Below are 25,644 nucleotides of genomic sequence, written 5' to 3' on the forward strand. Positions count from 1 at the left end.
CATTTCACTTTAACCCAAGTTTAAGTCATCGCATCATCTATTTCTATTTAATCTAATGCTTGATGATGTTGTGTGGGCCGCCAGAAGAGGAGGTACTGCTGGCCCACCACCAGAGGGCGCCCTGTCTGGAGTGCGGGCTCCAGGCACCAGAGGGCGCAGCCGCCTCACAGGAGCAGCCAGGGTGACAGCTGTCACGCATCACCTGCAACAGCTGTTACCAATCATCTGATCAGCAGGGGTACATCAGCAGGACGACGTCTCCACCTCTTTGCCGAGATATCGTTCTACCTGGAAGGTAACATTCTCAGCTAACTGTGTGACAGTAACCTTTTGTGACTTTTGTGCGTTGTATAACAGACTCCTTTTCCAACAAGAGGTGGAGGTAGTTTTCCTGCCGTGCGGATTGCTGGGTGCAAACGCGCCCACATTTAATTGTTTCTTTGTTCCTCGCCAGCAGTACCAGGTCCGACACGCGGAGGCAGTGGCCACCTGGGAATTCGGGACTTGGCGGCTCCAGTATTCCCGGGGTCTGGTGGCGGAGGAAATCGTGTGGTTCCGGTTCTGCTTTGGACAGGCGTCTCCTATCTTCGAGCCTGCCCACACAACACCTTTTGTGATTTGGCTTTTTGTCCATTGTTGTAATCTGTTGTATTTGTTGTGCCCATTCACAACAGTAAAGTGTTGTTATTTGACTTCCTCCATTGTCCGTTCATTTGCGCCCCCTGTTGTGGGTCCGTGTACCTACACTTTCCCAACAGGATATCTCGGCCAACGTCATGGACCCCGTGGGGCGTCAACCGGCTGTTGAACGGCCAATGGAAGAGCAGGGCGCACAGGCGTCTGCAGGAGGAATGATCGGTGAGTTGCAGCGAATCCTCACCGCTTTTACGGCTCGGCTGGATCTGATGACCGAGCAGAACGTCCTCCTTAACCGCAGGGTGGAGGCTCTCGCCGCGCAGGTGGAAGCGCGCCCTCAGGGCGCTGCTGCGGCTCCCCCTCCTGTCGATCCTGTGCGCAACAGTGACGTTCCACAGGTCGTTCAACGACCCTTCCCACCTTCCCCTGAAGCATACATAAGCCCTCCAGAGCCGTACGGGGTTGTGTGGAGACATGTGCGGACTTTCTTATGCAGTGTTCGCTCGTCTTCGCACAACGTCCCGTCATGTACGCGACTGATGCTAGTAAGATAGCTTATGTAATTAATCTGCTTCGCGGAAAGGCACGCGCTTGGGCTACAGCGCTTTGGGAGCAAAATTCACGGCTCCTTCTGATATATGATGGGTTTGTGAGGGAGTTCAGAACAGTGTTCGATCACCCAAATAGAGGAGAGACCGCTTCAGCCGTGCTGCTGTCAATGAGACGGGGGCGCCGGAGCGCAGCTGTTTATGCAGTCGACTTCCGCATCGCGGCTGCGAGGTCCAGCTGGAATAACACTGCCCTCCGTGCCGCCTTCGTAAACGGACTGTCGTTGGTCCTGAAGGAGCTCCTGGTGGCCAAGGACGAACCGCGGGATTTAGACGGGCTTATTGATCTCGTTATACGATTAGACAATCGGTTAGAAGAACGCCGTCAGGAACGAGACGAAGGGCGTGGCCGGGCACGCGCCGTCCCTCTCCCTTCCGGTTCCGACCGAGTTCCGCCCTCCCCACGCTCCACGGCCTCTACGCTCCGTGTGGTTATAGCTCCCCCTGCTGATGAAGCTATGGACACGAGCAGGGCCACATTTAGGGCACCAGATAGATAGAGGAGGCTGGCCCGCGGAGCGTGCTTTGTTTGTGGCTCAATAGAGCATCAAGTGAGGGACTGCCCCGAGCGGTTAAAACACCAACGCCCGCCCCTAGAAACTGGGTTAGCGGTGGGTCAAAACATTCACGTGGGACATACCCATATTGCCACACGACTCCCAGTTACAATCCTTTATAAGGATTTAACCCTGAAGGCCCCAGCACTGGTGGACACGGGCTCTGAAGGGAATCTGTTAGACAGCAGATGGGCCAGGGAGGTAGGGCTCCCTCTGGTGGCGCTTACCTCGCCTGTGCAGGTGCGGGCACTAGATGGCTCCCTACTCCCTTTAATCACACATAAGACACCACCAGTAACTCTGGTGGTGTCAGGAAATCACCGGGAGGAGATAGAGTTTTTTGTGACTCCTGCCACCTCCCGTGTGATTCTCGGTTTCCCTTGGATGTTAAAACACAATCCCCGGATCGATTGGCCGTCCGGGGTAGTGGTTCAGTGGAGCGAGACCTGCCATCGGGTATGTTTAGGTTCCTCGGTTCCTCCCGGTTCCCAGGCTAAGGAGGAGGTCAGAGTCCCGCCCAATCTAGGGACGGTGCCGGTGGAGTACCATGACCTGGCGCTCACCCTTCCCCCCCACCGTCCGTACGATTGTGCCATTGATTTGGTTCCAGGCGTTGAGTTCCCGTCCAGCAGGCTGTACAACCTCTCACGACCTGAGCGCGAATCAATGGAGACCTACATCCGGGACGCCGCCGGGTTGATCCGGAATTCCACCTCCCCGATGGGTGCAGGTTTCTTTTTTGTGGGTCAAAAAGACGGCGGACTTCGTCCATGCATTGATTATAGGGGGCTGAACGAAATCACGGTTCGTAATCGATACCCGTTGCCCTTGTTGGATTCAGTGTTCACGCCCCTGCATGGAGCCCAAATATTCACTAAGCTAGATCTTAGAAATGCATATCACCTGGTTCGGATCCGGAAGGGAGACGAGTGGAAGACGGCATTTAACACCCCCTTAGGTCACTTTGAGTACCTGGTCATGCCGTTCGGTCTCACAAACGCCCCCGCGACGTTCCAAGCATTAGTTAATGATGTTTTGCGGGATTTCCTGCACCGATTCGTCTTCGTATATCTAGACGATATACTCATCTTTTCTCCGGATCCTGAGACTCATGTCCGGCATGTATGTCAGGTCCTGCAGCGGTTGTTGGAGAACCGGCTGTTTGTGAAGGGCGAGAAGTGTGAGTTTCACCGCACATCTTTGTCCTTCCTGGGGTTTATCATCTCCCCCAACTCCGTCGCTCCTGATCCGGCCAAGGTTGCGGCGGTGAGAGACTGGCCCCAACCCACTAGCCGTAGGAAGCTGCAACAGTTCCTCAGCTTTGCAAATTTCTACAGGAGGTTCATTAAGGGCTACAGTCAGGTAGTTAGCCCCCTGACAGCCCTGACCTCACCAAAAGTCCCCTTCACCTGGTCGGATCGTTTCGATGCCGCGTTCAAGGAGTTGAAACGGCGCTTCTCGTCTGCACCCGTTCTGGTGCAGCCCGATCCTAGTCGCCAGTTAGTGGTTGAAGTGGACACCTCAGACTCAGGGATAGGAGCTGTGCTTTCCCAGAGCGGGAAGACCGATAAGGTTCTTCACCCGTGTGCCTATTTTTCCCGCAGGTTGACCCCGGCCGAACGGAACTATGACGTCGGCAATCGAGAACTCCTTGCGGTGAAAGAGGCTCTTGAAGAGTGGAGACATCTGTTGGAGGGAACGTCCGTGCCATTCACGGTTTTCACTGACCACCGGAACCTGAAGTATATCAGGACCGCCAAGCGGCTGAACCCCAGGCAAGCCCGCTGGTCACTGTTCTTCGGCCGTTTTGACTTCCGGATCACCTACCGTCCCGGGACCAAGAACCAGAGATCGGATGCCTTGTCCCGGGTACATGAAGATGAAGTCAAAGCGGAGTTGTCGGATCCACCAGAACCCATCATCCCGGAGTCCACTATCGTGGCCACCCTCACCTGGGACGTAGAGAGAACCGTCCGGGAGGCCCTGGCACGAAGCCCAGACCCCGGAACTGGGCCGAAGAACAAACTATACGTCCCACCAGAAGCTAGGGCTGCAGTCCTGGACTTCTGTCACTCCTCCAAGCTCTCCTGTCATCCAGGGGTGCGAAGAACCGTGGCAGTTGTCCGGCAGCGCTTCTGGTGGGCGTCCCTAGAAGCCGACGTCCGGGATTATATCCAGGCCTGCACCACCTGCGCCAGGGGCAAGGCTGACCATCGCAGGGCATCAGGTTTACTCCAGCCGCTGCCTGTGCCTCATCGCCCCTGGTCCCACATCGGCCTGGATTTTGTCACGGGCCTCCCGCCGTCCCAGGGTAACACCACCATCCTCACGATAGTGGACCGATTCTCCAAGGTGGCCCACTTCGTGGCCCTCCCGAAGCTCCCAACAGCCCAGGAGACAGCGGACCTCCTGGTCCACCACGTCGTCCGGCTGCATGGGATTCCAACAGACATCGTCTCCGATCGCGGTCCTCAGTTCTCCTCGCAAGTCTGGAGGAGCTTCTGCCGGGAACTGGGGGCCACGGTGAGTCTCTCGTCCGGGTACCACCCTCAGACCAACGGGCAAGCAGAACGGGTAAACCAGGAGGTGGAACAGGCCTTGCGTTGCGTGACTGCCGCGCACCCGGCGGCCTGGAGTACCCATTTGGCCTGGATCGAGTATGCCCATAACAGCCAGGTGTCTTCAGCCACCGGCCTCTCCCCTTTTGAGGTATGTCTGGGGTATCAGCCCCCGTTGTTTCCGGTGGTTGAGGGAGAGGTCGGTGTGCCCTCGGTCCAGGCCCACCTACGGAAGTGCCGTCAGGTGTGGCGTGCCGCCCGTTCTGCTTTGCTAAAGGCCCGGACGAGGGCAAAAGCCCATGCAGACCGTCGGCGGACCCCGGCCCCTGCGTATCGGCCAGGGCAGGAGGTGTGGTTATCCACAAAGGACATTCCCCTCAAAGTGGACTCCCCCAAGCTACAGGACCGATACATCGGCCCATTCAAGATCCTTAAGGTCATCAGTCCAGCCGCAGTGAGGCTTCAGCTTCCGGCCTCACTGCGGATCCATCCTGTGTTTCATGTGTCCCGGGTTAAACCACATCACACCTCACCCCTCTGTACTCCAGGTCCGGCGCCGCCTCCTGCCCGGATAATCGATGGCGAGCCGGCTTGGACTGTACGCCGGCTTTTGGATGTCCGTAGGATGGGCCGGGGCTTCCAGTATTTGGTGGACTGGGAGGGGTACGGTCCCGAAGAACGCTCCTGGGTGAAGAGGAGCTTCATCCTGGACCCGGCCCTCCTGGCCGATTTCTACCGCCGCCACCCGGACAAGCCTGGTCGGGCGCCAGGAGGCGCCCGTTGAGGGGGGGGTCCTGTTGTGTGGGCCGCCAGAAGAGGAGGTACTGCTGGCCCACCACCAGAGGGCGCCCTGTCTGGAGTGCGGGCTCCAGGCACCAGAGGGCGCAGCCGCCTCACAGGAGCAGCCAGGGTGACAGCTGTCACGCATCACCTGCAACAGCTGTTACCAATCATCTGATCAGCAGGGGTACATCAGCAGGACGACGTCTCCACCTCTTTGCCGAGATATCGTTCTACCTGGAAGGTAACATTCTCAGCTAACTGTGTGACAGTAACCTTTTGTGACTTTTGTGCGTTGTATAACAGACTCCTTTTCCAACAAGAGGTGGAGGTAGTTTTCCTGCCGTGCGGATTGCTGGGTGCAAACGCGCCCACATTTAATTGTTTCTTTGTTCCTCGCCAGCAGTACCAGGTCCGACACGCGGAGGCAGTGGCCACCTGGGAATTCGGGACTTGGCGGCTCCAGTATTCCCGGGGTCTGGTGGCGGAGGAAATCGTGTGGTTCCGGTTCTGCTTTGGACAGACGTCTCCTATCTTCAAGCCTGCCCACACGACACCTTTTGTGATTTGGCTTTTTGTCCATTGTTGTAATCTGTTGTATTTGTTGTGCCCATTCACAACAGTAAAGTGTTGTTATTTGACTTCCTCCATTGTCCGTTCATTTGCGCCCCTTGTTGTGGGTCCGTGTACCTACACTTTCCCAACAGATGACACGTAATAACACTAAGCAAGGTGGCGGCTGCCGGGCAACAGCTTGGGGCTGCATCCGCCATCTAGTGGATTAAAATAGAAATCGATGGCTAAAAAGGAACAAGCAAAATTAAAACAAAACATCAAAGTTTCAGCCAGACAAAACTGGAGGAATAGGAAAGGTAAAAAAAAAGTGGATTATTAAAAAAACAACTCTTAAACCATCTGTTTACTGTGAAGTGGGTGGAATCTGGGCTGTTGAGATGATGATCACCAGGTGGGAGGAGAATGTGGATCACATTAAGAAGAGCTTATAGGGGAAGGACAGACGTCCATCACAGTGAATGATGAGAGCACATGAATAGTTTGGACATGGTACTCAAAGTGCATATTATACACCATTTCAGCATGCAATTATAGGTCTTGTAAACAGATATTAATGTCTGCAGCCAAAAGTACCCCATAGATACTGGAGTGATTAAATTCGGATCACCAGCTTTAAATGGAAAGCAGCTGCAGTTCTCCACTCCCTGTCTCTGTTCTCCAAACAAGTTATGTGGGCGTGTCTCTCAAGAGTTCAGACATGGACGTCTTTGACATATGTCACAAAAGTCTAACACAAGTGGTTCAATGGAAATATTTGCATGAAACCTTAACATATTTTGAGCTTTCAGACAATTGTGGGACCTTAAGAATGGTCAGCATTCATTCACTCATTTTCTATGGTGCATCCTGAAAGTATTCACAGCGCTTCACTTTTTCCACATTTTTTTTTTTATGTTACAGCCTTATACAAAAATGGAATAAGTTCATTTTTTCCCTCAAAATTCTACTCAACATGAAAAAAGTTTTTTTTCTTGCAAATTTATTAAAAATAAAAAACTAAGAAATTGCATGTACTTAAGTATTCACACCCTTTACTCAATACTCTGTTGATGCACCTTTGGCAGAAATTACAGCCTCAAGTCTTCTTGAATATGATGCCACAAGCTTGGTGCACCTATCTTTGGGTAGTTGCAGCACCTCTCAAGCTCTGTCAGGTTGGATGGGGAGCGTCGGTATACAGCCATTTTCAGATCTCTCCAGAGATGTTCCATCGGATTCAGGTCTGGGCTCTGGCTGGGTCACTCAAGGACATTCACAGAGTTGTCCTGAAGCCACTCCTTTGATATTGTGGCTGTGTGCTTAGGGTCAATGTCCTGCTGAAAGATGAACTGTTGCCCCAGTCTGAGGTCAAGAGCGCTCTGGAACAGGTTTTCATCCAGGATGCCTCTGTACATTGCTGCATTCATCTTTCCCTCAATCCTGACTAGTCTCCCAGTTCCTGCCACTGGAATTTAAAAAAGGAATTTACTCTATTTTGGAATGAGGCTGTAACATATCAAAATGTAGAAAAAGTGAAGCACTGTGAATACTTTCCTGATGCACAGTATGCTGAGTAACATCACCCCCTCCCTACCCCTCTTAAAAACACAAAAACTCAACACAATGATACCCTTTTCTGTTTTCTGTCTGCAGTAGTGCCTCTCAGCGGTGACTTTAACTGATCTATGTATATGCTCTTAAGTTTGCTTTTGCTGCCCTCCTGTGGGAGAAACGCGTATTGACAAATAATGAAGGGGAGAGCAAAGACATGCAAGAGGGATAGAAAGTATTGTTTCTTCCTGTGCATGTAAAATAGTTGATTTCATCAATTAGTTCATCAATCTGCCTGAAGAGTTGAACAAATTAGAATCAGCATTTTTACTCCCTGAAGCTGGAGTTTCCACTTCTGATAGAAACAGAAGATATTCCTTTATTAGTCCTGCAGCTGTATTGTGCATTCCGACAGGTATAAGAAACGTGTTTCTGTGTTTTCCTCCCAGTCATTCCCGGTGCGTTCTCTGGGTTGGGTGGAGATGGCGGAGCAGGACTTGTGTGAAGGCCGGAGCAGCGTTGCCGTCCACCACTGTATCAGACAGCTGTCCTACTGTAGGAGGGACATACGGGACTCAGCCGGCGTCTGGGGGGAGGTCAGTGTGATAACATGTGCACATGCCGTACACACACTAAATACGTACTCCAGCGTATCTGTTTGTGGTCCTGCAGGGTAAAGGCATGCTGCTGGTGCTTCAGGATCGAATGCTGACTTTAGTTGACCCAGATGATCGCAGTCTTCTCCACTCGCAGCCAATCAGCAGCATCCGTGTCTGGGGCGTCGGCCGAGACCACGACAGGTAGCTGATGTTTTTCCTAAACATTTTCTGTCTGCTCCAAAAGGCTCCATGACATTGTATTGTTACTATTTATAGGAAACGGTTCCATGTGTAGGTTTGACAGAAATGAGCTGTCAGAGTCTCAACAGCAACAGTGATTCTTCATGTGCAAATAAAATCACCCAGCAAGCAGAAACAGCTGACCATTTAAAGCAGGTGTCACACGGGACCCCCAACAGTCACATTATGATCCAGCTGTGTGTTGCATCGCGTTCTCTCAGTGTGTGTGTGTGCAATAGTCATAACAACATGCACTATGCATGACTTGATGGAGGCTGATAGTCTGGTTTTTAAGTGTGGTGAGGCAGCAGATAACATGGATATCATCAGAGTGGATGCTGCTAGTGGTCACCTTTTAGAAAAAGTACTGTGGGTTCAACCCGGAATTTTAGACGTCACTATTACAGACATTAGGACTGACTCTGAGTGATGGCTGGTTGCAAAAGAAGGATATTCTACAATAAAACCTTGCAGGGTTGTCAAAAAAAATGGGTTACTCAGATATGAATCAGTACTAAAAATTAGTATCTGAATAAATACTCATTTGCAACAATAGCTGTATTTGCTTCTCAGGCAACTTAAAAATAGTGTTGTCATTGATCTTATTGCTTGGATTGTTCTAATCTTTATTTAAAAATATGTTTTTTGTGATTTTCTCCCCATGGTATCATTTTCCGAGTTATTAGTATAGAGTTTGAAATTCTCATATCGTGGCAGGATGTTCAGGTTCATCTTCTATTTCACAAGGAAATAGAAGATGAACCTGAACATCGTAACACTGGGTCGAGGAGATTTGTATTCTACTGTCACATCCCAACACATTCCAAACACTCCCAGCCAGACTTCCTATCAAATCCGGCTTCATTTCTTAATGAATCATCCCATGCGACACTGGCTTCAGTTATGTGCTGTTGTACTACACTGAACACATGTAAGAATATATGCTGCAACATGCTTATCACATATTGTAACAGCTTGTAAAACACATGTGCATGTGTTGATTCTCACTGAAGCTGATTCAGGAAGTTTAATTAATGACTACAGAATGGAATCTGACTCATTCAAGGACAATCTGCATTCACACACACATCTTCAACCGCTTGTCCAAGATCAGGTCGCAGGGGGCTGGAGTCTATCCCAGCAGTCATAGGGTGTGAGGCGGCATACACCCTGGATAGGACGCCAGTCTGTCACAGGGACACATACACACAAACAAACACATTTACACCCGAACGCACACCTACGGACAGTTTAAAGTTTCCAGTCCACCTAACCTGCATGTCTTTGGATGTGAGAGGAAGCCGGAGCACACGGAGGGAACCTACGCAAACATGAGGAGAACATGCAAACTCCACACAGAAAGGCCACAGGACCCACCCATGACCTTCTCACTGTGAGGCAAGAGTGTAAACCAGTAATCCATCGTGCTGCCCAATCTGCATTCAGGACTTTGTAATTACGGCTGGTACACTGAGGTCCTGTGACGCCTTCAGTTGTTTGTTTGCATCCCATGGTCTTAAACGTTTACTGTTTATCTGACAGTGTGCTGAGGCCAGCACAGCTGCTAATGGGGGGACCCGCAGATACGGGCCTCTTATGGTTTATACGAACCCTGCAACAAGCTCTTCAAACACTGAGTAACACACTGCTTTCTCTTCAGTGTTCTGTTTTTGTGCTTTCTGTGTGTGACTGCTAACATTTTGTCAGTCAAATACAGTTCATGATTTCTCACTGAATGTATGAAAACCTCACTTAGCACTCAGTTCCAGTCACTTTTCATTTGAAAAATAATTCCTCTTAAACGTCAGAGCCAAGATTTAGGTTGTGGAAATATATATAAAAAAAATATTGCAATACCACAGTGAATGCTTTTATTTTGAAACCGAAAATAATTCTAAATTTGCAAAATTCCCTCACACAAATTCTCTGTGTTACAGTTTCACAAGATAAAATTCTTTCTTATGGCCCCATCACTCATGTAAACACAAAATAATACAAATGATTACTAGCTCATATGAGCTGTTCTGCCTTGATTTTTTGTGCACACAAAACCGTCGCAGTGGGAACACAATGCGAGCAGCTGGGACATGTTGCACCACATCTTGCTGCTGATGTGGAGAAAAATAAAATAAAAACCAACTGTATAATTACTGAATATCTGGGTTGATGTAAACATTAAATAAAAGGAGACGCAATACAGAACCCCACGGTTAAACAACCCTGGTTAAATAAAAAATAAATGCCACTCACGGGATTCAAACCTGCAATTTACAAAAGCTCTGATCACCAGATGGAAACTTTACCACTGCGTTACAATCACTGTCTTATAACAGGGGCATGAAATGACTAAAATCAACAAGGACATAAATGTATTCATAAAAGAGAAAAAAGCGCCGTGAAAACTGACCAAACGGCATTTGTTACGGCATATTTCTGCTGATATGTGACTGAAAGTGGCATATATGTCGCACTGTTAGCTTGTTATATAGTCCAGCGGCGTGTCGATCACAGGACACGTGTCCTGTCAGACAGACATGACATTCAAATCGCCTGCTGCATGTCCACATGGACTGACGTCCCATTTCAGCTGGGACAGCCTGTCAATGTCCGCGCTCTCCAGCCGGTCGCAAAAGCGATATATGTCTTCATGTATTTCCGCATGAGGACAGCAACCACACACACGTCTGTCAACATGGTACATGTTCTGCAGCTGTGATGTCCAGGACCACATGTCAACAGCTGCTGCTGTTGGCAGCCAGCCACACCCCCTCTCCGTTCAACCCCCAACCATGGTGTCACTCTGATCAGATGAGAGGTGTCTCACCACATGTGTACTTGGCAACTCCACAGTCGTGGGGGCACTGAAACAGATTTCACATACAGCTCAAAAGTGATCATCTGCTGACTGTTTTCGTGCTAACAGCGCAAATGGCCACACATTTTCTAAGTGCCAAGCGAGTGGTGTTAGACGTTCCTGTGTGTCAGCTGGAATTTGGCCGACACCTGCCGCAAGAGGGTTCGATGGGCTTGCACAGTGCACACTCTGTGTTTCAGCCGCTGGTGTGCGCAAATAGTTGTAGCAACAGGTGGATTTTTTTTTTACCTCCGCCAAGGAGGTTATGTTTTCGGTCGCGTTTGTTTGTTTGTCTGTCTGTCTGTCTGTCAGCAGGATAACTCAAAAAGTTTTGAACGGATTTTGATGAAATTTTGTGGAGTGGTTGGAAATGACAAGAGGAACAAGTGATTAAATTTTAGTGGTGATCCGGATCATGATCAAATGTTCTATCAAACAACAAAGTTTGGTGATGATCGGATCCGGATTCCGGATCTGGTGATCCAGAATATGCAAAAATATAGGGAAAATAGAAAATGTGTCAGTATGAGGTGACAAATGAAGCCAGAGATGCACAACTAACACCAAATTGTAGCTGAATCTGTACTGATTCAGTAAGGTGTCATCAGATTTGATGTAGCTTCAACTGTTATGGAGCTAGATCCAGAAGAAAACCGCCATTACCGAAAAATCGTTTTTATACAATAACTTTTGAACTAATAAAGACATAAAAGTGATTCCAAGTTCTAGTGGTATGTTTTCATGGTGTATGTATCATAGTTTTGGTTGTAACACTGAATTGTTGAATAGATCACTGTGCCAACGAGGGAATCTCTTTAGGGTCAGTGACCCTATAGCCTTGGCGGAGGTTTGCACTCTCTGAGTGCTTCTAGTTTATTTCGGTTTTTGTCCAGAGATCAAGGATGCAGTGACCAATTTCATACTTATTTACTTTAGGACTCAATAAAATGTTGCTGACAAAGAAAACCTGTACAGCCTACTTTTAGTATACAGAAAATTCACAGGAGGTAAAGAATCGGGTCGATAATGGCATCAATAAAATCTTATCAATAAGAAATCTTATCAATGAGTTCTTGTATCTGTTCAGTTTGCACTTGGGGGCTCTGTATCGTCTCCCAAATGGTAAAAGTTCATACTCCTGATGGAGTATGAACATAGCAGTCTGCACCAGACGAGAAAGCTTTGATTTTAGCTGAACCGATAAGTTTCCATACCATGCTGCCATCCCGTATCTAATAATGCTCTCCAACACTGCCCAATAAAATAAAAGCATAACTTTCTGGTCAACAGTGTAAAAGTTGTGCCAAATCCCAATGCAGGTTTCTGCCAGATCTCCTGTGGTGACCCCAAGCACCTGGGGGCAGCAAAAAACAAGAAATAATTAATAATAACAACAATAACAGTAAGACATTATAATATTAATACTTAATCAAGGATCCTGGTTGAAATGATTCTATTCATTGTTTTATAAACAGCCAGAGACACACTTTTTGCTTCTTCACCTTTGTCTTTTCACATGCTGAAATATACATAACAGTGGAGAAGACTTCTTTCTTCTTCAAAACTGCTACCAGCTCAAACATACCAGGGAAAGAGGAATCTGGATTTTGAACATGTCTGATCCAGACGTGTACATTCAGCTCTTATGGGACTGGCTGAAAATGGAGCTGGGAAACAGTGTCTGTTTGAAAAGCTTGATGTGTCATCGCTTATTTGTGTCTTCATGCCCTGTTATTTATCTTTTTTCAACATGTTTCTGCTGTACTTTCAGTCCTGCATCTCTCCATTCTGCCTATTTTTTATGTTCATTTTTCATTATCAGAACTGTCGAAATATGTGTAAAGCAGAGAGTCCCTCTGTCTCAGAGGGCTTTCAATCTCAGAGTAATGGATAAAACATGTTACATACAGCAGACAGGGGAGGGGCTTGACCCGGGTTCAACATCTTTACTTCCATTTTCTCTCTCTCTCTCTCCTGCACACTCTCACTCTGTTTCTTGATCCCGCTCTGCTGTATGAAGACATTTAATGCTGTCTTTACACAACACACTTTTCTTGAATGTAGATCATTGTTTTGGTTTACATCATGTTTGATGGTATCCCAACGTTAATTGCTAAAATCTGCCACTAGATGGCAGTGTTTTAAAGTATGTTGGCAAACTGGCCTCGCTGAAAGACTCCTGTTCAAATAGTGTAGGAGATACAGTTGTATGGGATTTCCATGATTTTCCTTTATAAATCATTGGTTGTTTGGATCAAAAATTTCAGTTAAATATATCATATTGCAGACAAACACAGTGATATTTGAGAAGTGAATTGAAGTTTATAGGATTTACAGAAAGTGTGCAAAAATTCTTTAAACAAAATTAGGCAGGTGCATAAATTTGGGCACCCCAACAGAAAAAAATACATCAATATTTAGTAGATCCTCCTTTTGCAGAAATAACAGCCTCTAAATGCTTCCTATAGCTTCCAATGAGAATCTGGATTCTGGCTGAAGGTATTTTGGACCAATCCTCTTTACAAAACATCTCAGGTTTGTTGGTTTCCGAGCATGGACGGTCCGCTTAAAATCACACCATAGATTTTCAATAATATTCAGGTCTGGGGACTGAGATGGTCATTCCAGAACATTGTACTTGTTCCTCTGCATGAATGCCTTAGTAGATTTTGAGCAGTGTTTAAGGTCATTGTCTTGTTGAAAGATCCAGCCCCGGCACAACTTCAACTTTGTCACTGATTCATGAACATTGTTCTCAAGAATCTGCTGATATTGACTGGAATCCATATGACCCTTAACTTTAACAAGATTCCCAGTACCGGCACTGGCCACACAGCCACATAGCATGAAGGAACCACCTCCAATTTTTACTGTAGGTAGCAAGTGTTTTTCTTGGAATGCTGTGTTCTTTTTCTGCCATGCATACCGCCCCTTGTTATGTCCAAATAACTCAATTTTAGTTTCATCAGTCCACAGTACCTTATTCCAAAATGTAGCTGGCTGTTTTTGAACAATCTTTGTTTTCATTTGAAAGTTGTTTCGAGGCTCCCATGTTGCCACTCATTAGAAGAGATGCAAATGTGCTTTAGCATACCTCAAGTGAATCTGTTTGTGGTGTGTACACAGAAAAGGCTTCCCCTGCATTACAGCATGTCTTTGTGCAAAGTGCACTGTATAGTTGAATGATGCACAGAGACACTATCTGCAGCAAGATCATGTTGTAGGTCTTTGGAGCAGGCCTGTGGGTTGACTATGACTGTTCTCACCATCCTTCACTTCAGCTTATCTGAGATTTTTCTTGGCCTGCCACTTCCCTTTTCCTCACTATGTTCCTCACAGTGGAAACTGACAGCTGATACCTCTTAGACAGCTTTTTGTATCCTCAGTGGTGGGCACAGTTCAGCTAATCTGATAACAGATAATTATCGAAGCTAATGTTTTTGTTAGCAGATAAGTTTTAAAACCATCATCGGACCAATTATTTTCCGATAAATTTTGTTCCAATAACTTTCAGTTCGATAACATTTTTTTTTTTTTTTTTGCTGGTAAAGTGAGCAAAGTTTAACTGTCAAAATGTTTGTAAACCCTAAAATCAAACATTTTAGTCCATCTGTTGTGTGTTTGTAGCAAACTGGCTGCCTGTTGCTTGCTGATGACATCATCATTAAGCGCAAAACATGATTGGCCGGTCGACGCAGGAAGCATTGAGGGTAGTGTAGTTTAGGTTTACTTTGGATGTTACAGTAAGTGAGTCTACACTGTGTGTACAGTGTTTGGGGTTATATTTTTTTATTCATTCATTTTTTGTGCGTTCTTATGTGTTTGTGATTCTTGAATTTACCAGCAGCGAAAAGTGAAAGTGAAACTGGTTTATCAGAAGCCAACAGTGTAATCTGATGTGGCCACGTCCGAATAAATACTAAAAGTTATCTGTAATAAAGATACATTTTTAGCAGTTTATCGGTTTAGCATCATAAAAGATAACTTTTCAGTTATCAAATTAATGGTTATCGAAGTTAACTTTTTGGTTAGCTGTGCCCACCACTGTGTATCCTTCCTCTAAACCATAATGTTGAACAATCTTTGTTTTCAGGTCATTTGAGAGTTGTTTAGAGGCTCCCATGTTGCCACTCATTAGAAGAGATGCAAAGAGGGGAAACATTTCCAAATGGCCACCTTAAATACCCTTTCTCATTATTGGATTCACCTGTGTAAGGAGGTCAAGGGTTAATGAGCTTACCAAACCAATTTTGTGTTCCAGTAATTAGTGCTAAATGTATTCAAATCAATAAAATGACAAGCGTACCCAAATTTATGCACCTGCCTAATTTTGTTTAAATAATTATTGCACACTTTCTGTAAATACTAGAAACTTCATTTCACTTCTCAAATATTAGTGTGTTCATCTCCTATGTGATATATTTAACTGAAATTTCTGATCCAGACATCCAATGATTTATAAAGGAAAATCATGAAAATTATGAGGGGTGCCCAAATTTTTGCATACAACTGTAAGAGAATATTTAGAGTGGAATCCGGAAAATGGTGATACAAGCATCAAATTCAGCACAAATACTCCTTAGACATTACTCTTTTGAAATAACCGATAAACCACCATCATTTTCAATTGGCCAATTGAAATATTACACAGGTGTCAAAATTAAAAGATGCTCTAATCATATTGAAAATGGTATTACATTATTCGCTTGATTATAACCATTCCAAAAGGTCTATCTATGACTGAATTCCTTGGAGGTATGGGGTAAAAACAGCAAGAATGGTGACAAAGTTCACTTTCAGTTTGTACGGGGTCAAAAGTTAAAGTTGCCCTAATTTTGTTAAAAATGCAAATTATAATGCAAATGATGTTGAGTTAACAGAGTTTTAAAAAGGATAGTGTAGACCATGTGTCTTGCCATGTGTCACGGGTTGACATATGTGACATTTCATAGAATCCAATGGACGTTGAGCTTGTTTGACCTTCACTTTGGAGACCAAGTATTCAACACTGTCAAAACTATTGCATTTATTCATCCTATTGGCTCAATCAATAATTTGCATCACTTTTTTACCAAAATTGGGGCAACTTTAACTTTTGACCCCTGTACAAACTGAAACTGACCCTTTCTCACAATTGTTGCTGTTTTTACTCCATAACATTCAGTCACAGACAGTCCAAACTATACCTTTTTGGAATCATTATGATCAAGTGAATAATGTGACATGGTTTTCAAAATGATTAGATCAACTTTTAATTTTGACCCCTGTGTAATTCTTCAATTGACCCCTACCTGGCTGCCTATTGATAATTCAGGTGGCTAATCGGTTATTTCAAAACAGTAATGTCTAAGGAGTATTTGTGCTGAATTTGATCCTTGTATCACCATTTGCAGGATTGTTTCAACTATCTGCTGCACTAAAACACAGCTCCAGTAACTCCTGTCAATAATGCAGACAACAGAAAGTTTGTTTGCTCATGAACATTGTTGGTGTTTATGTTTGGCAGCTCAAATCCACAGACTAATGGTGAAGGAGTGCAGGCTTGCGTAAGTGCATTTGTAGTATTTCTCAGCAACTATTAACAGCCAGTAATACTTATGATGTCATCTAATTGAACTGTTGGCATTAATTTTTATTTAAGTTTGAGGTTTTTATACATGTACATCCATGGTGTATTCTGGCATCCAGCTTAAAATTTAAGCAAAAATCAACATAATGTATCTGCATTGGATCTGCTGTGGCAGGGTACCAGGATTTTTTATTTATTTATTTTTGACAGTGTATGGGTGAGGCTACTGCAAGTCACACTGGCAGTTTGGTGCCATGGGGCAGCATCCTGGAAATATTTAGGTTTTAGGTTATTTAGAAGGCTTTGGTGACCTGGAGGGGGATAACTAATAGCAGATTTTTAACCTGATGCACAGAAGGACCTTGATGTAATAATTTAAGTCGAGAGACAACACACAGTCAGGAAGCTGTCGGGTGACGGCTTCATCAATTAAATGACCCATTTAAAATAAAAAAATTAAAAAAAATCACATGCATGCCCAAAGAGCCCTGTACTGTATGAGTCCAGTGCAACTTGCAGTGTACTTCAAGGCTTGTGGCTTTAGAGAGGGAGCAAAACACACCTGGAATCCAATGTGAGCGGTTAGACCAAAACAGATTTTTACCACCAGCCTGAACGGGGCACCAGACAGCAGTGACATTAATCTGTCTTTTGCTCATGACGGCCCAGCAGTCACAGGCTGAGTCACAACAGCCATTACACAGGTTGAAAGATCACATAGCGGCACAAATCACAGCGTCAGCTTCACAAGTGGTAACATAGCGACCTGTTATAGGGCCCCTTCACACATAACACGATTGAGGCAGAATGGCACACAAAAATCGGAGCCACCTCAAACGCCTCGTATAGCAGCCGCCACATCCATTCGGGCACAGCACATGCACTCTACATTCGCGTGTCGCTCGCACTGGAAACCCATTCGAATGGCAGGCAAGATGAGCTTGCACTGCCATCTGAGTCACACAGCATGTCGAACGTCGGTCAGACATATCGTGCCATGGCCGAGGGGCTGCGCAAACTTATTGGGCATGTCGAACCCTGGCTAAATGGTGTGATCGAGGCAGCCTTCCCCCCAGTGGCCAAATAACTGCGAATGGCACACGAGTGCCCATTCAACCAACTCTCGGCTGGAGTCCAGGTGCCATCCACAGACATCCAACACCACTTGCGGGGCATTAAGAAAAGGTGGGGCCATTCGCGCAACCAGCACGAAACTAGAGCACAGGCGACCACTTTTTGGCTGGTTGCATGGATGGCCCTGCATTTTCTAAGTGCTCCGCAAGTGTGCCGTTTCTCCCCGAGCACCACAAATGGCATGCAAGTATGCCGCTGCCCCCCACAAAACAAATAGCATGCGAGTGTGCCACTCCCCCCTCCCCCGAGCAACGCAACGGGGTGTGAATGTGCAGTGTGCTCCCCCCGCCCCCACAACAACACAAATGGCACGTGAGCATGTCGTCTCCCCCTCCCCCCCACACCATAAGCCTACATTGTTGAGGTGCAGCTGAGGTGGCAAAGGCTCGAACAGTGGCCGGAGTGCAGTGCCATCTCTGTCAGCTCAATGCGCACATCTGGACGGCTATCATGTCCATGATGGAACAGCTGACAGCTGTGGAACATCCATCGTGGCATATCCAGCATGTCCCACTGGAGGTGCAATCACCAGCCAGTAGCATTCCCAGACCACCACAACAGAGATAAAAATGAAAACCCCACTGCTCCGGCTGCTTGTCACAATGCCAGAGTGCCATCCGCCCGGACAGGCATGTCACGTGACACGTGATCGCATGTCCACATGGTCCATTTGTCATGCGACAGCATGGGTGACAGCCTCACTGACAGATCAACATGGGCAGCATCTTTTGCCCTACATCCTGTAGCTGTGAGCCCATTCATGTGAGCGCTTTGCTGCTTTGGACAGGGGGGCGTGTCTCTGGTGAGACTCTGGAGAACACATATCGTGCCATGAAGAACATCACCTCTCAACGCACCACCATGTTTGGTATCTGTAGACATTACAGCATCATGTCAGTATACGCTACTAGTAGCAAGTGTCTACTTCACCTAACCTGCATGTCTTTGGAGGTGGGAGGAAGTCAGAGCATCTTGAGGGAACTCATGCAAACATGGGGAAAACATGCAGATCGAAAATATTACTTAGCCCCCGCCCCCCAAAAAAACACATTAGTTTATCATTCTTGAAATCAGAAAAAAGTGATGAGGGAGGGTTGATTTTTTTTTTTTCTTTGAAACTGAAAACAAACAACACAGTAAATTTTCAGACTGAGAAATGAAACTTATGCCTTTAGGGAAAGTTTAATTTAGAAATATAACAAAACCAGCCTCACAGCTCTGCAATTTGATTTTGATTTGATTAAATTAAATTTTAAATTTTAATTAAAATTAAATTTGATTAAAATTCACAAATATATGTACATAATGCCAGAAGTATCCTATGGAAAAACTCGCGGGCTGGACCGAGTGGCCAGATCTACCGAGTGCGAGTGCTTTTTGGCGCTAATGAGCCACCACAGCAGAAGAAGCGAACAAGGAAAAACTCACCTTGCAACTGTTGTAGTTGCTTCTTGGCTTTGTCGGCAATCTGTATCACGTTAAATCAAATCAAATCAATTTTATTTATATAGCGCCAAATCACAACAAACAGTTGCCCCAAGGCGCTTTATATTGTAAGGCAAAGCCATACAATAATTACGGAAAAACCCCAACGGTCAAAACGACCCCCTGTCAGCAAGCACTTGGCGACAGTGGGAAGGAAAAACTCCCTTTTAACAGGAAGAAATCTCCAGCAATATCAGGCTCAGGGAGGGGCAGTCTTCTGCTGGGACTGGTTGGGGCTGAGGGAGAGAACCAGGAAAAAGACATGCTGTGGAAGAGAGCAGAGATCAATCACTAATGATTAAATGCAGAGTGGTGCATACAGAGCAAAAAGAGAAAGAAACACTCAGTGCATCATGGGAACCCCCCAGCAGTCTAAGTCTATAGCAGCATAACTAAGGGATGGTTCAGGGTCACCTGATCCAGCCCTAACTATAAGCTTTAGCAAAAGGAAAGTTTTAAGCCTAATCTTAAAAGTAGAGAGGGTGTCTGTCTCCCTGATCCGAATTGGGAGCTGGTTCCAGAGGAGAGGAGCCTGAAAGCTGAAGGCTCTGCCTCCCATTCTACTCTTACAAACCCTAGGAACTACAGGTAAGCCTGCAGTCTGACAGCGAAGCGCTCTATTGGGGTGATATGGTACTATGAGGTCCCTAAGATAAGATGGGACCTGATTATTCAAAACCTTATAAGTAAGAAGAAGAATTTTAAATTCTATTCTAGAATTAACAGGAAGCCAATGAAGAGAAGCCAATATGGGTGAAATATGCTCTCTCCTTCTAGTCCCTGTCAGTACTCTAGCTGCAGCATTTTGAATTAACTGAAGGCTTTTCAGGGAACCTTTAAGACAACCTGATAATAATGAATTACAATAGTCCAGCCTAGAGGAAATAAATGCATGAATTAGTTTTTCAGCATCACTCTGAGACAAGACCTTTCTAATTTTAGAGATAAAATACAAAAAAGCAGTCCTACATATTTGTTTAATATGAGCTTTGAATGACATATCCTGATCAAAAATGACTCCAAGATTTCTCACAGTATTACTAGAGGTCAGGGTAATGCCATCCAGAGTAAGGATCTGGTTAGACACCATGTTTCTAAGATTTGTGGGGCCAAGTACAATAACTTCAGTTTTATCTGAGTTTAAAAGCAGGAAATTAGAGGTCATCCATGTCTTTATGTCTGTAAGACGATCCTGCAGTTTAGCTAATTGGTGTGTGTCCTCTGGCTTCATGGATAGATAAAGCTGGGTATAAATGTATGTTCCTCGTGTCTGTGGTTGGCAGTGATGAAAGTGGTAAGTTCCGGTGAGAGGAGCTCAGCACTCCCTCTGCCTTCACTGCGCTTGCGTCATTTTGGAGCATCAGCAGCGATTCACAGATTATTGCCTCATTTCTGTTTAAAACTGCACTCCAGTCATCATATCTCAGCAACAGACATCTGAAGCTTTTGGTCAACAATCATTTCTAAATAAAAAGGGGGGGGGGGGGAATCACAGCACACAGAATGGAATAATGTGATTATTAACCATCATATGACAAAGTAAAACCTCAGTGATTTTCAACTTTTTTTGAGCCGCGGCACCCTTTTTATATTTACAAAATCATGCGGCACGCCATTGTCATGTGTCACGTGTCACGCACCACTAACTCGACTGTCTATACATGGTGCGTTAGCACGTTAGCAACACGTGCGGTACAGATATGACGTAACATAGTATACTATAGTCATGGAGCTGTATATAAGAACTAGAGAGCGCAGTCCAAATGCTGCACACTAAACGAAAACGACCCTTCATGGACAGCGACATGACGTCTCCTAACCGGGCAAAATATTGACGAAATACCCGGATGTTAATGCATTTTCAATGGAGATTCGCGACTGAACACACTCAGAAAAATGCTCTCAAAATACGTGTTAAAATGCCATTTTGTCCTGGATATCGAGCCAGTAAAATTAAATTACATTAAATTATGTCAGGAAAGTATTAAACTTACTCTGACACCCACACATTCTCAAATATTAGTGTTGAAAGTTACACGGATCTGCGCTGTTAAGCTACGCTGCTCGGCTGAGCTGCTGCTGTTCAACGCAGCGCGGCTCCTAAAACCATTACAATACATTTATACATATTATATTTTTACACAATTATCCTTTATTGACCGAATTTCATTCATGAAGTCAGCGGTGTGTGTGTGCACATCTCTGTGTGTGTGGCAGCACAGCGCGGGTCATTAATCTCATTATTTTAAAGGTGCAAAAAAAAAAACTCCCCAGTCTTGTCGAACAATTTTTAGTCACTAACGACAAGAATTTTAACTACACATTGGTCTAGCAGCGGAAAATATCAACTAGACATAAGTGAAATTAATGATCCGTGTCACCGGGCGACACAGGTACGGCAGGAGACATACAGCTGGTTTATCATCCAAATATCACGGTCAAAGTGACAACAATAACCAAAACCACTTACTTATGGAAGGAAATATTGTCTCCCTTGTTCCTCCGTTTGTGACTTTGCCAACATGCGCAGCTTTCCGGTATATTCCACCTGTTTCTTGACGAGACTAAGTGAACTTCTATGCACACAAATCACTAACTTGCCCGGAATTAAAATGGCGATCACGCCTCCTAGTCGGCACACGGCTCAGCGCTACTGCGCATTTTGCTGCCATCTACTGGAATAAAAGAGCATTACACCATCTGCCACACTATTACAGCACATACCCGATAATGGTGATATTTGATAATTGCCCACGGCACTCCTGACGATCGATCACGGCCGGTTGAGAATCACTGTAAAGACAGTTTTAAGCAGAAACAAGGCGATAATCTGTTAATCGCTGCTAACGCTCCAAAATGATGCATTCACAGTTAAGGCAGGGAGTGCTCAGTCTAGGAAAGTGCTGAGTCCGTGACACCGGCTCGGTAAACTCCGGTCGTCTTCGGCGAAAGCACATTCGCCACTTAACAGACATGCTGGCTCTTGCACCAGCTGTACTGCTGTAAATAAAATTTGCCAAAAAATAATAATAAAAAAAAAATTGATGCAGGCCAATTTCGGCATGCAAGCGGGGATGATAAACTGTTTTTTTGTTGTTGTTTGTTTAATGGGGCCTTATGCCTTACATTTTAAAAATGTAAACAGTCAGATCACTGCTCATGTGATTTTTGCTTAAGATCAAATTGTTCATAACATTGTTCTTTATTTGTTGTGTGGCTATGTTCACTGTTAATATTACGTCACCATGCGCTGTGGTTGGGTGGCAGGTTGGGGCGGGGTGCACCTTTACAGTCCTGCATTAGGGCCCAGTGTTGGCTCATTATATCAATGGTGGAAAGGTTGTGCACTCATCAAGGATGAAGTGGATCATTTTGTACAGAACTGATCAAATGTAAAGACCACACAGATAAATGATAAATTATGGGATCACTGAGTCACAGCAAAGTAATTTGCTTGTATCTAACATCTAAGGTGCAGGTGTTACTTATTTGTACACTTTTAAGCACAAACGTGTTAAAATGTGTGCAGTTGGCTTGAGTGACATTGTGATCTAATTTGATTAAAACACAGAAAAGTGTTAAAAGAAAGATGGCGGCAAAAAAGAAAAAGGAAGAGGAAGCACAGAATTTAAAATTTAAGAGAGGTGAATGAGAGAAGAAGAAGGGATTTAGTTCTGCTTTGCATCTCTTTTTTTCTCTTTCTCTCTCTCTCTCTCTGCCCATCTGTGCAAAAGGACGGGGGTAAAAAGTCGACACATTGCGATGCATCTGACAGGCTTTCAGGCTTAGACCCAAGTGCACAACTTCCAGACAAAAGCATGATTTAAACAAAAGGCTTTCAGGGACAAGTGAAGACTGCAGGAATACAGACAGAAACGCACAATAAAGTAAAAGGACTGCAGGGGAAGCAAGGCTGTTACCAAGAGAAGGAAGAAGAAATGCCAAACAAAGAAAATACTCATACATTGAAATAAGAAATGATTTTACCAGTATGACTGAGATCACAGCTTTTTTCTGCAGACTTTACAATGACATAAAACAGAGCAGGGCTTTGAAAATACATTGTGCACATAAACAGATTTTATGTTATTAGGAAGACCACAGTCGGGTTATGAGAAGGTTTAGACTGCGACCAGACAGGAATTGAACTGGTTGTAAAAAGAAAACTGAGAAACTGGACAAAAGGGGTTTTTTTCAAACCACAAGTCAATAGCATTGACTTGTGGTTTGAAAAGCAAATGCTTCAGTCTCAGAAATTGTGAATTCAGTAATAAGAAGTGATTTGATTTTGGGTAGGATCCACTAAACAGTCGAGGTCAGGTGACAAGGTAAAATGTGTACTAGCTCCATGGTAATGTATAGGAAAATGGCTAATTTAAATAAAGCAGTTCATGTATGGCAGCACGGTGGCTTAGTGGTTAGCACTGTTGCCTCACAGCAAGAAGGTCATGATGTGGCCTTTCTGTGTGGAGTTTGCATGTCCTCCCCATGTTTGCGTGGGTTCTCTCCGGGTGCGCCGGCTTCCTCCCACATCCAAAGACACGCAGGTTAGGTGGATTGGAAACTTAAAAATTATCCGTAGGTGTGTGTCCGGGTGTGAATGTGTTTGTTTGTCTATATGTGGCCCTGTGACAGTCTGGCGTCCTGTCCAGGGTGTACCCTGCCTCACGCTCTATGACCGCTCCGATAGGCTCCAGCCCCCCGAAAGCGGTTGTAGAAAGCGGTTGAAGATGAGTGTGTGTGTAGTTTATGAATTTTTTAGGGAACTTTAAAAGTGCATGTTGCGTATTTTATTATTATTTTCTATATGCCTGATATTTTGAAATGTGAGCATGACATTGGTGTGCTGTCAGAGCATTTGATCTTGGGGTTTGTTTGTTTTCTCCTCAATTGTTTGTTTCGTTTTTGATCATATTTGTTATGTTTTACAGTATCTGAATGAACCCAGTGTGCAGGCAGCAACTGATATGATGAAAAGGTGATTTAATGACAAAAGTTGTGAGAACAACAATCCAGTAAACACGTGGGTACAAAAATATGAATACAACAAAAACAGTCCAGTAACAATTCACATTTAACTGGGAGAAAAGAGGAGTCACAAAACCAAACACCGAACAAAATCTAATATCTAGATAACACACACACACAAGCAAAAAGGAAATGACAAAGACAAAGACAATAAATGGGTACAACCAAAGAAGAACACGGGTACAACCAAAGAAGAAACCAGCAACTAAACAAGGGAAAGGTGGGGGCTTTAAAACACACAGGAACTAATGACAAACGAAGGACAGGTGTGGGAAATTATAAACAGATCACAGCTGGGGGGACACACAGGAAAAAAGTTAACAAAACATCCAAGCAAACCAAGATCATCAAACTAAAACAGGAAGAACTAACTACCACAAATATAGAAACACAACCAAAATAAAATAAACACAGGAATGAAACAATAAAACCAGACTACAACAACTTGGACACTAAACTGTAGAACAACCAAACAAATACCAAAGACAGACAATGACAAAGACAGCACAGAAATGAAAACCCAAAAGGGACTCTCGACAACTTCAACCCCAGGAACAGTCACAAGGGGGAGCTAAAGGACCCAGACAGATATAGAAACAAAAACCCACAGGGACTCAAAACAACACTGGGAACAGTCACAAGGGGGTGGCAGAGGATAAGCAGTGGTGGGCACAGTTCTGCTAATGGCTGATTACCAAAGATAATGTTTTCATTGTCGGATTAGCTTTTCAGATAACTTTGAAAACCGCCATTGGACTAATTATCTTCCAATAAGTTTTGGTCCGATAATTTTTAAACCGCTAACATATTTTTGCAGACATGGTAAACAAAGCTGAATAGTTACAAACATCTATGAAATCTAAAATCAATTAAGTACCTACCTGTTAAATGTTTTATAGTAGATGCACTGCTCTATCCTCTGTAAACAGAGAAACGCTGGTTCTAGAAGAAACCGCTCTATCCTTTGCAGGCAAAGGAAAACTGGTTACAAAAAAAACTCCACAAACAAAAAACTCGCAATTTATGCAAAGCAATACTGTCATACCTGCAAATGCACAGGGGGTGATCTTCAAATACTCCTTGATTTGCACATGTGTTTTGCAATCTATAAACACAAATTTCTGATTTGTAACTTGCGTGTTGGTTTTTACAAATAAATGTAATAAATAAATGTAAATGTATTTGTAAATACTGTATATATTTTTTCATTTGTAAAAAAAAGGCATTTGCAAAACTGAAGATTCTGATTGTGATTCAGCATTTGTGGATCACACGCATGCATTCATTCATTCATTCATCTTCTACCGCTTAGTCCATTTAAGGGTCGCGGGGGGCTGGAGCCTATCCCAGCAGCCATAGAGCGCGAGGCTGGGTACACCCAGGACAGGACGCCAGTCTGTCGCAAGGCCACAAACAAACACAGACACACCCACACACACACACACCTACTGACAATTTAAAGATCCCAATCCACCTAACCCGCATGTCTT

The 25,644-nt window shown here is 44.9% G+C and overlaps 1 protein-coding gene across 3 annotated transcripts in view; it reads left to right on the top strand.

The window, feature by feature from the left end:
- Positions 1-25,644, top strand: part of LOC117519877 (amyloid-beta A4 precursor protein-binding family B member 2) — a 123,867-nt gene that overhangs the window by 24,456 nt on the left and 73,767 nt on the right. For all 3 annotated transcript variants that reach the window (XM_034181145.1, XM_034181144.1, XM_034181146.1), the window contains exons 7-8: positions 7,695-7,841; positions 7,918-8,045. In XM_034181145.1, coding sequence (XP_034037036.1) covers positions 7,695-7,841; positions 7,918-8,045 — 275 coding nt within the window. The remainder of the gene's footprint in view (positions 1-7,694; positions 7,842-7,917; positions 8,046-25,644) is intronic.

The sequence above is a fragment of the Thalassophryne amazonica genome, chromosome 11 (assembly GCF_902500255.1).
Source record: "Thalassophryne amazonica chromosome 11, fThaAma1.1, whole genome shotgun sequence".
NCBI lineage: Eukaryota > Metazoa > Chordata > Actinopteri > Batrachoidiformes > Batrachoididae > Thalassophryne > Thalassophryne amazonica.